The 15614-nt window shown below is 39.2% G+C and overlaps 1 protein-coding gene across 4 annotated transcripts in view; it reads left to right on the top strand.

Moving 5' to 3' along the window:
* The window catches only part of LOC120399118 (band 4.1-like protein 4B), a 279147-nt gene that overhangs the window by 108660 nt on the left and 154873 nt on the right, over nt 1-15614 (top strand). For all 4 annotated transcript variants that reach the window (XM_039527041.1, XM_039527042.1, XM_039527040.1 and 1 more), the window contains exons 4-7: nt 1740-1818; nt 4573-4617; nt 8760-8812; nt 12863-12983. In XM_039527041.1, the coding sequence (XP_039382975.1) occupies nt 1740-1818; nt 4573-4617; nt 8760-8812; nt 12863-12983 (298 nt within the window). The remainder of the gene's footprint in view (nt 1-1739; nt 1819-4572; nt 4618-8759; nt 8813-12862; nt 12984-15614) is intronic.

Genomic DNA, 15614 nt, shown 5'->3' with positions numbered 1-15614 from the left:
CCCCTTGCATCTTCACGTGTGTACTTTCACCTGGTTTAATGTACGTAGTTCCTGGATATGTTTGCGATCCTGTGAGCTGGACTCATGTCACTGGTGGCAAGTGGATGCCAAGAGAGGAGATCCTGAGACCATTACTGACAGGGATTGTTAACTCTTTCCTTTGGGAGAGGGTAAAGATGCCAACCACCCTTAAACTATGATTCAACCCTGGCTCAATAAACTGTCCCTTGAAACATCTGTGTTCATCTGATTTCTCCAACTTCCTGGATCCCTACTAATCTGGAGTCAGGCCTGGGTATGATATGGAGACAGCAATAGTATCCTTGAGCAGTAAATGTCTGCTAGCAATGGATATAGGCCAGGTGTCCATGTTGATTTTATGAGATCTAACAATTACCGTAGCTATGGCTGATCACAAGATGCTACTGACCAATTTGCAACATCTGGAAGGAGTGGACACAGGTTTTTCTTCAGTGCTCTCCGTTCTTTCCATTCTCAGGGGTCTCAGAGTCTTGGAGCTGCTCACCCACTTCTAGTGGCCCTTTCAGGCAAGGCCTGCAGGGCACTATACTTTCACTCCTACCACTTCTTGTGTGTATGAGGCTAATAGGGTAGATTGTGAAGAAATGTAGGGTCCATTGCCATTGATAGCTCTGGGGCTTGACTTGATCTCGCCTTTTCATGACATCTCAACCTGCTTCTCTGTACTTGGATACATGATCAGCAAGTGCTTATTCTCTGATATGCCAAGGAAAAGGCAAAATGATCCTAGAGGGAAGAATCAAATATTTTCTACACAAAGGCATTTTTAACAGATTCATTGCTTTCATGGTGTCTGGCCCAGTTAGGGGATTGTATGAGAACAAGCTGGCTCAGACCCATACTAGAGAAGGCAGTGGGGAAACAACTTGATGGGGGTTGTAATAGCTCCATCTCTCAGCACAATATGTCTTTTCCTTGCCAAAGTGGTTTGCATTTTTGGAGAAGTTTGGGTCCTCGATTGTCTTTGGACAGTGGTGCATATGGCTTTATTTTTCCACCAGCAGCAGCTAGTGTTAAGAGTCAGTGCCCTGAGAAGGTAGATCTCACCAGTAAACTTTTCACCTATGGTTTTGACTTCTGAAACACCTCTTCTTGGGGTTACCCTTGAAGACAACTTTAAAGCTTCAACTAGTGCAGCTTTTGACTGCCCATCTGCCTAGTAGATTGGGTGATCAATAGGCCTTCAGAAACTACAGCAGTGATTGTCGTCATATAAGCACCTAGATAGAGAGGTAGTGGATTCTCCATTTCTTAATGGCTTCAAACAAAGACTGGATTCCTTTCTGGAAGATATACTTTAACCAGACATGCACCATGATAGCCCAAATCAGCAAAGACATATTTGCTGAACCTTTTTAGCTGGAGAACTAAGGTGGGGAGGTTACTCTCTCATGCCCATCAGAGCTTGAATTTTTCCAACATTCCTAGGACAGTGCAAGGCACATCTTTTTGGACAAACATTTGCTTGACAAATGATCCATGGCTTAATTACTTATTATATTGGCTGTGGTAGCATACTAAAATGCCCACAACAGGCACATAGTTATCTCTTGTAAGTATTTTTAATTTAAGACACATAGTCAAATGTTACTGTGATAAGGACACTTTAAAATATAATTATTTTGTGTTAAATTTTTCTTGCTCTATGGGATCACCAAATCTGTGTAAACTTCTGTTTTGAATCTTTGTGTATACAGTTGGACCTCCGTACACTTTGCATTTTCGAATTAAATATTACTCATCAGAACCGAACAACCTTCATGAGGAGTTTACAAGGTAGGAAATAACTGTGATTGCTAAACTGATGTTTAACAATGGGGTGTATAAGATATTTGGGGATTAAACTGGTGGAGAGGGAGGAATTTGGGTTATATGTGCTTCCTTGGTAGAATGGGCATCATGTTCAATCTTCTAGTTGGTGTTTTATGACGGTCTATGGACCATACCCTACTTTCCGTTTTTTGCCCAGACCTGCTGTTTTGGCCTCTCAGGTGCTTTTGGATGGAGGGGCAGATGGACCAGAGCAGTGGTATTTCCCTCCAACTCTCTGTGTTTTAGGCTTTGTGACTTTGAAAAGGGAGCCATGACTGGGTAGGTAGGAGCTGAACCTGGAGAAGAAGAACTTTCTGCAGCAGTATTGCCTGTCAAACCCATGGTGGGTGGGGGAATAGAAGGGGGGTTTCCAATGTATAATGCCAACAGCTGGGCTCTGTGCTTTTCTCTTCTGTGAAATGTAGAGGTGATCAAATAAAAGTCAAATGGGTCAAAGAAAGACCCCAAAGCAGCAGAATTTTGGGAGGATTAGGAGCAATGCAAACAGCTCAATCTTCTCTACCCCCTTTTCCTCCTCCCCCACCCCTCCTTGTTCAGAGTCTCCCTGAGCTAATGGAAGCTGTTTGGTGACAATTCATCCTGTAGGGACTTCTCGTCATTGTGTTGAGGCTGTGGATGACCTGTGGTCTTTGAGAACATTCCGTATTTGTTAAGTGAGGAGCCCTCCACAATTCAGGAGAAATTCTGTATCATGAAAGCAGCGGGAGGGAGGGGGAAATTGCCTATTTTTGCACTTCCCATTCCTCCCAATTCTTCTGGTCACTCGGTCAAGCCAAATTGTCTCTCTTATTATTTTGTACCCTTCCTGCTATTTTTTTTCTGTTTCTGACAATTTGGAGCGTCTTAGTGTTTTGTTTTGTTTTTAATTTGCTCTGCATTGCTAACTGGGCCAAGCTGTTTCCACCATGCTCTTTAAAGATTATATTGATCATTTTATAGTGCTTATAAGAAAATTTTAGTCAGCAGATCTCTGTTTACTATTTCCTTATCTCCTGCAGTGATTAAGTACTACTTTGACTGCTGTGTGACAAGAAGATTAAAGAGCCAATTGTAATTGCTAACTTATTTACTATGAAACCTCCACAGAAGCCTTAATATACATTATCAATTACAGCAGTAGCAATAAACTGATAAAAGGACACACTTTTTCATACAGGTCATAATTAACCTATGGAACTCACTGCCACTGATATAATTGAGTTCAAGAGTTCAGTACGATTCCTAAAAGGATTAGACATCTGCATGTATAATGAGAAGATTCATAGTTACATTATGTAGGATGATATATAAAAAACATTTTAGAATAGATATACACCCTCATACTTCAGGGTTTAAACTGGTGTTAAATTTCCCCCATGGGCAGGTTATTCCATTGTCTATCACAGGATTTCTTTTACATTCCTTGGCAGCATCTGATGCCAGTCATTTTCAGAGAAAGGGCACTGGACTAAATGGATCTTTGATGTGATCTAGTAAGGCAGTTCCTATAAAGCACTATAAACTTTATAGTTTGGACTATAAGCTTCTGGTGCTGTATAATCCAATCACTGCTAAAAGGGAAAATTGCAGAGGAATCTTAAAAATACTTTAATTGCTACTTCTACTTAGAAAAATATTGGTTTAATTTTCTACATTTTGTTTTTAAGTGCCTTAATTATAATATAATAGTTATCAGCTAGGAAACTTGCATCGTAACAGAGTTTTTTAATGAAAACAAATACAGAAGCAATTTGAACACATCCTTCACATCATTTATATGCATGTTATTTTTTCTTTTAAACAGCAAAAGAAGTCCATTTTGAAAATGGAATTGCCTTTGTCATTCTAATTTTTTTAATGAACCTCCACTCTGGCTAGGTTGTATTTCCCAACATCCTGTAGAGTTAGGTAAGAGACCAGGACAGCAGGTGCAAATTCAGTGCAAGGGAAGGAGGGAAGATTTATAGTGGTAACAAAATGAGTTAATTGAAGAAGAAATTACACTAGATCTTTGTCCTGTATAAAGATATTTTTAACAGCTGTAAATGCCTTTTGAGGCTGTAAAAATAATGTGGACACAGTTAATACTTTTATGGGAAAGTGATGACATTTCTTAAAATTTAATGCACTGAGGAAGGCATCTGCTGGCATTTTTGTCTACAGGGCTTCATTAGTTTTAGTCAGAATAACAATGGGTTGTTTCTTTTCTATCTCCACTGTTCATGGAATCTTTGTTCTTCTCTCATTCAAAGCTCTTTTAATTTTTTAAATAAAGCCATAATTGCATTTAGACTTCATAGCTCATTAAGTGCTGTTCTGAATTGCATCCTAAAGTATGGGCTTATGTCCCATTGGCTTCAGTAGCATTAAGGCTCCATGCTCAAAGTTGAGTACATGTTTTCAGTGCTGTCTTAAATAAGGATGGGTTCCTGAAATGCTGCTTTACGACTTCATCCTGCAATATGTTGAGCACTCCTGCGAGGTGTAGAATGTTCTGAACTCCCACTGATTTCAATGAGAGTTAAGGGTACTTAGCATCCCACAGGTGTGTGCAGTGCTCTTTATAATTGATCCCGAAGGCTCATATAACTTACAAAATCAGTTTATGGAAATGTCTTGACTAAGAGCGTACTCTTGACAAAGGGATGAGAGCTGAAAAGATGACTCTGTATGCATTTGATTGTTTGTTTATATTTATTTATTTAATGTATTTGTTAGGTACCTGTTTGTATTACAGCTCCGACAAGACATTCTTTCAGGAAAGTAAGTACATTTTTGTTGCTGTAACATGCTTAAAGTGTAAGTAAAAGAGCACCACTTTAAGGGTTAAAAGAGCCCATAAGCTCTTGCTGATCCTTTCTGTTATTCAAAGATGTATATAAGGAATTGTAAATTGCATTTACTGATCCAGTGTTCTCTTGTACGTTTTTTCTTTTTCTATTAGAATACAGAAATGTATACATATACATTAATGATAACCAAATTAATAAAATCTAGTGGAATAAGAACTTTTTCATTTGGTGAGAAGGTGGTAGAAACATATCTATGCATACAATATTATGCAGAGCTTTCTGTGGCATAACTTTAACAATTCCATTATCCTTAATGGCTATTTGCACGTTACAGATGTAATTGTAAGTGAGCATTATGTTGCAATTAGCCATTGTTAAATATTCAAAAATAAAATACTCATACAACATGAGTAAAATAAATAAACTTATATGAATCATACTAATCCTATGTATCCTGTTATCTTACATATATGTCAATATCAGATTTGAAATTGAAATGAGAAATAGTCAAAATACGACCCTTAAAAGAAACTGAGAAGCCCTGAGAGCACTTAATTTGAACAATATATGGTGGTGAAACTGGACATTGTGTTCTGTATGGAGTGGAAGATGGGAGTGATCAGCAAGAAAAGCTGTCTTATTGAGGTCAGAACATGTAGGGATAAAGTGAGAAAGGCCAAAAGCCATGTAGAGTTGGACCTGGCAAAGGGAATTAAAACCAATAGTAAAAGATTCTATAGCCATATAAATGAGAAGAAAACAAAGAAAGAAGAAGTGGGATTGCTAAACACTGAGGATCGAGTGGAGGTTAAGGATAATCTAGGCATGGCCCAATATCTAAAAAAAATACTTTGCCTCAGTCTTTAATGAGGCTAATGAGGAGCTTTGGGATAATGGTAGGATGACAAATAGGAATGAGGATATGGCGGTAGATATTACCTCATCCAAGGTAGAAGCCAAACTGGAACAGCTTAATGGGATGGAATCTGGGGGCCCAGATAATCTTCATCCAAGAATATTAAAGGAACTGGCACTTGCCCATTAGCAAGATTTTTTTAATGAATCTGTAAACTCAGGGGTTGTACCATATGACTGGAAAATTGCTAACATAGTTCCTATCTTTAAGAAAGGGGAAAAAAGTGATCCAGGCAACTACAGGCCTGTTAGTTTGACATCTGTAGTATGCAAGGTCTTGGAAAAATGTTTGAAAGAGAAAATAGTTAAGGACATTGAGGTCAGTGGTAATTGGGACAAATTACAACATGGTTTTACAAAAGGTAGATTGTGCAAACCAACCTGATCTCCTTCTTTGAGAAGGTAACAGATTTTTTAGACAAAGGAGACACATTTACCTCGATTTCAGTGCAGATACAGTTCCACATGGGGAATTATTAGCTAAATTGGAAAAGATGGGGATCAATATGAAAATTGAAAGGTGGATAAGGAACTGGTTAAAGGGGCTACTACAGTGAGTCATACTGAAAGGTGAACTGTCAGGCTGGAGGGAGGTTACTAGTGGAGTTCCTCAGGGATCGGTTTTGGGACCAATCTTATTTAATGTTTTTATTACTGACCTTGGCACAAAAAGTGGGAATGTGCTAATAAAGTGTGCAGATGAGACAAACCTGGGAGGTATTGCCAATACAGAGAAGGACTGAGATATCATACAGGAAGATCTGGATGACCTTGTAAACTGGAGTAATAGTAATAGGATGAAATTTAATAGTGAAAAGTGCAAGGTCATGCATTTAGGGATTAATAACAAGAATTATTGTTACAAGCTGGGGACGCATCAGTTGGAAGTAACAGAGGAGGAGAAGGACCTTGGAGTATTGGTTGATCACAGTATGAGTATGAGCCAGCAATGTGATATGGCTGTGAAAAAAGTTAATGCGAGCTTGGGATGCATCAGGCGAGGTATTTCCAGTAGAGATAGGAAAGTGTTAGTACCGTTATACAAGGCACTGGTGAGACCTCATCTGGAATACTGTGTGCAGTTCTGGTTTCCCATGTTTAAGAAGGATGAATTCAAACCGGAACAGGTACAGAGAAGGGCTACTAGGATGATCCGAGGAATGGAAAACCTGTCTTATGAAAGGAGACTCAAAGAGCTTGGCTTGTTTAGCCTAACCGAAAGAAGGGTGAGGGGAGATATGATTGCTCTCTACAAGTATATCAGAGGAAGAAATACCAGGGAGGGAGAGGAATTATTTAAGCTCTGTACCAATGTGGACACAAGAACAAATGGATATAAACTGGTCATCAGGAAGTTTAGACTTGAAATTAGACGAAGGTTTCTAACCACCAGAGGAGTGAAGTTCTAGAACAGCTTTCCAAGGGGAGTAGTGGGAGCAAAAGACATATCTGGCTTCAAGACTAAGCTTGATAAATTTGTGGAGGGGATGGTATGATGGGATTGCCTAATTTTGGCAATTAATAGTCTTTGACTATTAGCAGTAAATATGCCCAATGGCTTGTGATGGGATATTAGATGGGGTGGGATCTGAGTTACTACAGAAAATTCTTTCCTAGGTGTCTGGCTGGTGAGTTTTGCCCACATGCTCAGGGTTTAGCTGATCACCATATTTGTGGTCAGGAAGGAATTTTCCTCCAGAGCAGATTGGCAGAGGCCCTGGGGGGGGTTTGCTTTCCTCTGCAGCATGGGGCACGGGTCACTTGCTGGAAGATTCTCTCCATCTTGAAGTCTTTAAACCATGATTTGAGGACTTCAATGGCTCAGACACAGGTTTGATACAGGAGTGGGTAGGTGAGATTTTGCAGCCTGCGTTGTGCAGGAGATCAGACTAGATGATCATAATGGTCCCTTCTAACCTTAAAGTCTCTGATTCTATGTATGTTTTAAAAGAGAGAGAGAGAGAGTATACATTTTCATTTCCAAGTAGCAAGTTCCAGAAGAGAAACCTCATACTTCATTTGGTTTGGAGAAATAATTCTTACACAAAGGACATAATCCTCTTAAAATTGCTCCTTTCTTCAGTCATAGAAGAGCAAGAAAAAGATTTGGTTAATAAATAGCTAAAGTACAGTAAATATTGTATTTTTTTGTTTTTTTAGGAGATTAGAAGGTTTCAATCTGAACCAGAAGTTTATTATTTATTACACAATAGAACAAGTGGGACATACAAATGGAAAAATGATTATACTCCGTGTGTAATTAGGGCAAAGAATGTCTTGATCTGTATGTAAAAGCAGCAAAGAATCCTGTGGCACCTTATAGACTAACAGACGTTTTGGAGCATGAGCTTTCGTGGGTGAATACCCACTGTCGATGCAGTAGTGGAAATTTCCAGGGCAGGTATATATATGCAAGCATATACCTGCCCCTGGAAATTTCCACTACTTGCATCCGATGAAGTGGGTATTCACCCACGAAAGCTCATGCTCCAAAACGTCTGTTAGTCTATAAGGTGCCACAGGATTCTTTGCTGCTTTTACAGATCCAGACTAACACGGCTACCGCTCTGATACTTGATCTGTATGATTATTTAAAATGTAATGTGAGCTTGCCATTCTTGTCAGTATGACAGAGCCATGGGAGTGGAAAAAAACACTCAAGAATAGTGTCAGCACTTCTTATTTAAGACACTTGTAAAGAAAAAAAATTTTTTTTTTACAGCCTCACTCTTTTTGACAAATCTAATTGTGCATTTGTGACGTAGATATATATAAATTTTTATCTAACGTTCATTTATTTTAAAAGTTATAAAGAAAAATATTTAATCTTAGACTGGGGTGTTTCCTAGAATCCATTGTAGGAGTACTACCTATTTTCTTCTTCTGGATTAATGTTTTCAGTATTAATTTAAACATGATTTATAGTTGAGCATATCATGTTTTCAGTATTAATGAGAAATTACTAAACTAAGAAATTATTAGTTTAATTACTAACTTGTAACTAAGCTTAATTAAATGGAAATATTAGTATTTGAATGATCTAAATACCGTGCAATTTAACTGATACTTTCAAGTCAATATTTTATTTTCAGTTAGACTGTTAGAGAACTCTTTTAGATTCTTCTGGAGAAAGTGCTTATATAAAGTATAATTTAAGAAATGTGCATATTTTTTATTGTTTGTTTCATCTCTTTGAAGACTAAAATGTCCGTATGACACTGCTGTGGAACTAGCAGCTCTATGTCTTCAAGGTATGTGACTATTTAGAAGTAATTTGCATAACCTTTTATTTTAAAAAGTTGACCAACAATTTCTTCACATATTTTTCCCTTTTGTCATGAATAGGCACTAATTGACTGTACATTTGTTTAAGTGGCAACTATTTGTATTGTGGTTAGTCATTAGTATCATAAATTTGCTTAGTTTTTAGAATCTGACTCACAATCAGACATTTGTGAAACTTTTGTAATGAAACTCAGTTCAGTTCATTGTTTTGAAATTATGTGCCATGGCTTCACTGAGCATAGGCCTAATATTGGGCATGGTCCAAAGTCCACTCAGGTCAAAAGGAGTCTTTCCATTAAATATAATGGGCTTTGGATCCTTCAGATTGAGTGTTTTGGGAGGAATTTATGGCCCACATTCAATAATAGGGACCAATTAGTGGTTTTGGATTAGATTGACTGTGAAATTTTGGATTCAGTTCAACCTAGGATTAGGAACAAAATTCAGAGAAGACAAGACCAGGCAAAAGTAGTAGTAATAACAATAACATCATTTCCCATGAAATTGTGATCCATATTGCACAGTTTTGTTCATACTGTGAACGTACACAAAGATGATAAAGGAATTGTTTACTCCCTTTTCTTTTCATTCATGTTGCTTCTTTACTCTCTCAACATGGACCTTCTGGGTTAAAGTCCAGAGCCCACGTTAGCTTCAAATTGTTATGCACTTATTTTTGTCTGTGGAGACTCTAGATTATCACAAGCACCGGTAACTTCATCCCAATTTTAGACAAGGAGAACTGTTCATAGAACACCTTGACATGTCTACAGTTCTGATAATCAAAGATGGAGAATTATATCTCTACTAAGAAAAGGAATAGAGCAGGTCATCCATTTACGGCATTACCAGTATCATAAAAGAAATTTTTCTTATCTGGTATCAAAACCAATATTTTTAAAACTGTCTGTCAAAACAAAGTACTTATAAATGGTGATGGCATTTTTTCTTTGATCCAATCAATTTTTCTCTATCTGGAGGTAATTATGGTAACTTTCTCTAAAATAATGTCATACGTTGGCGCTGTAATATTGAATTCTCTCTGTCTGCAGATATTAGAATTACAATTTTGGATCATTTCTTGTATATTTCTTTCCTTTATATTGATATTGGAGACTTGTAAATAAGCAGAGGAGTTTAAAGAACTGTAAAATGATTATTCCTTCCTCAGTAGTTTAAACTTCACCCTAAATTTAAATGTATCTTTTAGTGTGGCTTTTTTAAGGGTGAGCAGGATGATGAAAGGGCAGGTCACATAGGAATTGGTGTGTTAATCATTTTAAATGGGACCCAGATTCTTTCTCTTAACCAATACTCTATTTTTACTTTACTGTTATGGCTGATTTATGAATAATATTGTTCTATTAGATTAATTCTTTCATTGTTTCAACTAACTGCCTTAAGAGCTGGTGTTTTCTCTGCATTGTCTTTGAGATGTAAATTGTACTTTTGTAAAGAAATCTGGAGAGAAGCATCTATTCATGCTTTTGTTGCTGCTTTAGAATTCTCCTGTATTGCAACTTTCTCTTTATGTAGTATTTAAAGCTTGGTTTTATTCAGTGTAAAATAATTGGTACACTACGTTAAATTATATATTTAAGGTCACTCTGACACAATTCACTTAACCAGCTGCATTTCTGAGCTATTAATTGAAACCAACAGGTGAACTCTTTCTGATATATTTTAAATATCTCAAGTTGTCTGTTGCATTATCACGTTATAAAATCCTATTACACATTTATTTTTCTTTCTACATTAAAGAGACAGTGATGTCTCTACAGGTGAAATAATTTTACACTTTTTAGAGACACCTGGGTAGCTACCTCATTTTAAAATGCATCCACCAGTTGGTGCATTTATTTATAATTTGCCTATTTACACGTTAGAATGCAGGTACATAATTTTTTACTACAATATGTATATAAAAAAGAACACGCTCCAAAATAAGCCATCCTCATCCCTGAACCTCCAGTAAAAACCTGAGAAAAGAGATGGACCTAGGACTGTGCCTCAAATGTCAACAAATTTGCGTTCTGTTGAGCCAGCCAGGGAAGCTAAATGTACAAAACTGGATCTGCTGATTTATCCTGATCAGCATCAGAGGCTTCTGACTTCTCTCAGACACAAAACAGCAGCAGAGTTATCAAACGTCTCTGTGAAAACTTGTGTATATGTTTTACCGTTGTAATTCACATTGGAAAATACTGTTGATCAAAAAATTATCACATGTACATGATCTCCATTATATTTAATATTTTAGGAACCCTAAAATTTGATCATAAATTTAATTGTCAGCTTACAATGGATCTGGGTGTCCTTGATCACTTTAAAATAAATCATTATAATTTTTTATCTCCAAAAAGACTATTTTTCCATGTAAATAGTCTTTCTATTCTGTATTTCTGCAACTCTTGTGTAATGTTCACATTAAGCAATAGTAGATTTTCTTCAACAGAACTGACTTTCTCAATTCCTTTGTTGTTCATGGCAGCAAGAACACAGATGCATTATAAATAAGCCTATGTGTGTTTCACAGAAGTCATGGACTCTGTGACTTTCTGTGACTTCTGCAGCGGCCGGTGCCGACCCTGAGCCAGCAGCAGGAGTTTGGGTGTGTGGGAGGGGAATCAGGGCTGGGGCAGGGAGTTTGGGGTGTAGGCCGTGCTTACCTTGGGGGGTGGGGGGACTCCCTGTCTCCCACCGGCATATCCCCGCAGCTCCTAGGCAGAGAGGGCAGGGAGCTCTGCGTGTAGCTTGCAGCCGCAGGTGCTGCCCCCACAGCTCCCATTGGCTGTGGTTCCCACCCAACCAGCAGGGGTCCCGGGTTGCACCTGACCCTCCACCCCAGCACCAGCGGGGATCCCGCACAGCACTTCCCTCCCTACCACCCCCCCCCCCCCAAAGCATGGGTCCCAGGCTGCGCGCCACCGTGCGCGCTCTCTCTCTCACACTCTCTCACACACACACATACACCCCCCCTCTAGTGCCAGTGGGGGTCCCGGGTTGTGCACCACCACCCGCCTCCTTCCCCACAACAGCAGGGGTCCTGGGCCACCCCCCTCAGCACCCACGGTGCCCCCAGACCACCCCTACCCATGGTCCTCCAGCCCAAGCTTTAGTTAGGGGCACATAGTAAAAGTCATGGGCAGGTCATGGGTCGTGAATTTTTGTTTACTGCCCATGACCTGTCCATCACTTTTACTAAAAGTACCAACATTAGCACATATGTAGCCATGTGTCATTTGTATGTGATAGCATTGGGGATGCATGTTTGCTGCATATATGTTAAACAGTACTGAAGCAGTTAAATTGCAAACTATTTGTATAGGTCAGACATTCATGGAACCATGTGGGAAATTTCTCACCGTATGTATAGGAGGTAGGGGCTCAATTCAGTAGGGTTCTGATCTCAGTTTAAGGGTGCTCAACACCTTGCAGGATCAATACCATGCTCAATCTGTGCCTTCAAAAAAAAAATCATCTACTACTACTCTTCCCAAATATATATTACAGACAGGAAAATTATGATAGTGTTGGGGGTTTAGAAAATGCTATAATCAATTTCTTGACACTAGCTACTGTATCTTTACATTTCCATATATACAATGTGGGAAGAAATATGCAATCGTGGGAAACACTACTTAGTGATGAAAAAAATATGTTTCAATTAAAGGAAATGCAGAGTAATCTTGTATGTAAAAGTAGTGCATTTGATCTGTTTTTAATTGAAATTATATTCCTCTTGAAATCCCTTAAATGCAAGAAGTAGCAGTATTTCATGTGTTTAGAATTCTGAATCTGTGTCCTAAACTTTCCTATAGAGTTTCTAGTCTGATTTGTAATTTGAGATGGCAGAACTTAAGTACTTATACAGATGGCAACAACAAATGTATGTTCTAAAACTTCTTCAGTAGGCTGCTAAATGGGGATATGGAAGTATCTTTGTAGAAGCAAGTTGTTTTTTAATGTTTGTGGTGACAGGGTGACCTTTTTTCTGGCTTTCTGAATGATTCCAGCTGAACTTGGAGAGTGTGAGCACCCAGAACACACACCGGAACTAGTGTCTGAATTCAGATTTACACCAAACCAGACTGAAGCTATGGAATTTGATATCTTTCAGAAATGGAAAGAGTGCAGGTATGGTACCTGTGTGGTGGTGTCAGTTATAATAAAGTTACACAAGAGATTCTTCTCCAAAATCAAACATTGCTGCCTAGACCCCTGTTTTGGGATCAAACAGTCTCAATGTGTGTTGTTTTAGCGGTTTTCTAGAGACCTCTAGAACCCCTTTAAAGAAGTGGCAGGCATTAACATCAGACAGGGTTGTGTGGTTAAGTTAATTGCAAGTTTTAGCATTTTGGCTCCATTTTTTTCTCCTTCACCTGTGTTGAAGAAGCTCATTTTCCACAAGTGAGAATTGTCATGCCTTCCAAGACTTCTTCATTTAAGCAAGCAAGACTCCTTCACCTAATTTGTAGTTAAGGTAGCATTTTGCCCACACACTTAATCTTTCTAAGATTTCAGGTATTTGATATCAAACCACCCCTGTGTGTTGGGGTTTTTTTTTATGAGGATGAAATTGAGACATGAACCAGAAATGTCTTAGCTCATAAATCTTCATTTTAAACCCAAAATATTGAGTCCCTTTTGGTCAAAGGGAACTTGACTATTGGAAATTATGAAGATTGTATTAGCCACTATGCAGTTTTTCTAAAACTTTGGAACACTTAAGAATCTGGATTGTTGCAGTAGTACTGTGCTATTTGCAGCTATAATCAGCTACATGGCAGCAATTCAGTGGAGTAAGAGATAATTAGCAGTAGTGGAAAAGGAATAACGTGGACATTTTGAACTTTAATACTCTCTTCTTAACAAATGGATATAGAGGCAATAATGTGAAGTTTTGTAACTTGCTTTTCTCATGCTGTCGTAGAAACTGACCACAATTTAGAGGCACGCAATTTTATTTTTTTCTGATAAGTCACTTTTTTGAGAAATGGTAGTTTGGCTTAGTATAGCTTCTTGGAGTCTTTGAGCTTGTTATGGACTCGATGACATTACTTTGAAGTCAAGCATGGTTTTCAAACCAAGTCTCCATTTGTGTGGTACAACTGTTCTCCCCAAACAAATCGTCATTAAAAGCATGACTGAACTGTGGATGCAAACTTGTGCCTCAGAAATGGAAGCCCAGTTTAAAAATTAGGCCCCATAACACCAAAGTTTTTTTTATTACTGGCCCCTATGTGTATTCTACCATGCACCCAAGAGCGAAAACCTTGCAAGTAGTGTCCATTCATCCAGGTCTGCACTTCGGAACTCCTTGTGCTCAGCACCGAGGATATAAGGTGAGGTGCAGACTGACCACCTCTGGTTTCTTCTTACTGCTGCATGGCCTGAGTCGGAATCCTCTGTATCTGGAGGTATCCTTGCACTGTCTTCATCTCTGTTATATATAATTGTATATAATCTGGTAGTGCTTTTATAGAGTTTTATAGTATTCTGTATAGTTAGTATAGCTTAGTTTTCCCAACCTTGAGGACTCTCTCTGTCTCCCCTTTTGAGAGTAGGACTATGCTAAGGATTCTGGGATTTAAAAACTTTGTGTCCTGTCCTCGCTTCTTCTCACTCTTCACTGCATTGCTGCACATATCTCCACCAAATGCAGTATCTGTTGCTTCTTCCCAGAACCAAGAGGGATGAGAGCTTTGATTGAGGAAACACTTCATGGAGAAAGCCATAAGACTCCAGTCAGATCCAGACTGGGGTACCTTCCTGATGTCAATCTCAGTTCTTGAACATCACACCTTTGAGCATGAGCTCTGGAGCAGAGGTCAGATCAGCTAACTCTAAGTCGGCCTTGTCATGTGAATAAGGGACACTGTCAGAGACATAAAAACAGATCCCCCTCTAAGTCTGTTTCCAGAAGAAGGATCCCTCCTTGACTCCTTCCAAGTCAGTTGAGTCTTCATGTACAGGTCCCAAGGACTTAGGTTTGCCTAAGCCTCTGGACCGTGACGGAAAAGTGTGCAGGAACAAAGCTCCAATGGTACCAGCCCCAGCACTGACACAGATGCTGACTGTGATCTCTAGCCAGAGGACCAACAACCACCTGTACCAACCAAGAGCTCTAGATGGAACTCTTTCTCTGACAGAACCAGCCTGGCCCCATAGGGATCCACCAACCACTGTCTGTTGTGGCACCAGATCTGGTGAAAACCAACAACTGGGACGTCTAGAACATCAGGACAGACTGAGACATACACTACCCTGGACCCACAATGTCCTCTACTTTTGGGTCCAATCCTTCTGAGTGACATTTTGACCCCAGAAAAGGAGCCAGCTCAAGGAGAATAAGTTACTCCCCTAGTCTGTCCAGGAGCCACATCTTCCTCCCTGTCATTGACAGTACTGCCAATGGAGTTGGCTTTCTCATCTTCTGAATCCTATATCCAGGATGGACCATCACCTACCTAGGGAGGTTAGCATAGACAGGACTTCAAGAATTTCTTGGACCTGTCCTGGGCTCAGGTAGGAGTATCCTCCAAGAGATTTCTCGTATATAATGCCTTGTCACCACTACCCCCTCCCAACCAGCCTTTGACCCATCGTAGTGACCCTGTTAGGGTCTGGGGATCGTTATGCATGACACCCAGATCCATGCACTTGACAAGAGATCACATTGTCCCTCTCCTCCTTGACAACAGCATCTGGCTTCTCAGGAATATGTGGAGGAAGATGATGATGAGCCGGATCAGGTGATATCAACAA

Source organism: Mauremys reevesii, linkage group 2 (genome assembly GCF_016161935.1).
Source record: "Mauremys reevesii isolate NIE-2019 linkage group 2, ASM1616193v1, whole genome shotgun sequence".
Lineage (NCBI taxonomy): Eukaryota > Metazoa > Chordata > Testudines > Geoemydidae > Mauremys > Mauremys reevesii.
The sequence above is the reverse complement of the archived record's forward strand: the minus strand, read 5'-3'. Positions and strand labels throughout refer to the sequence as shown.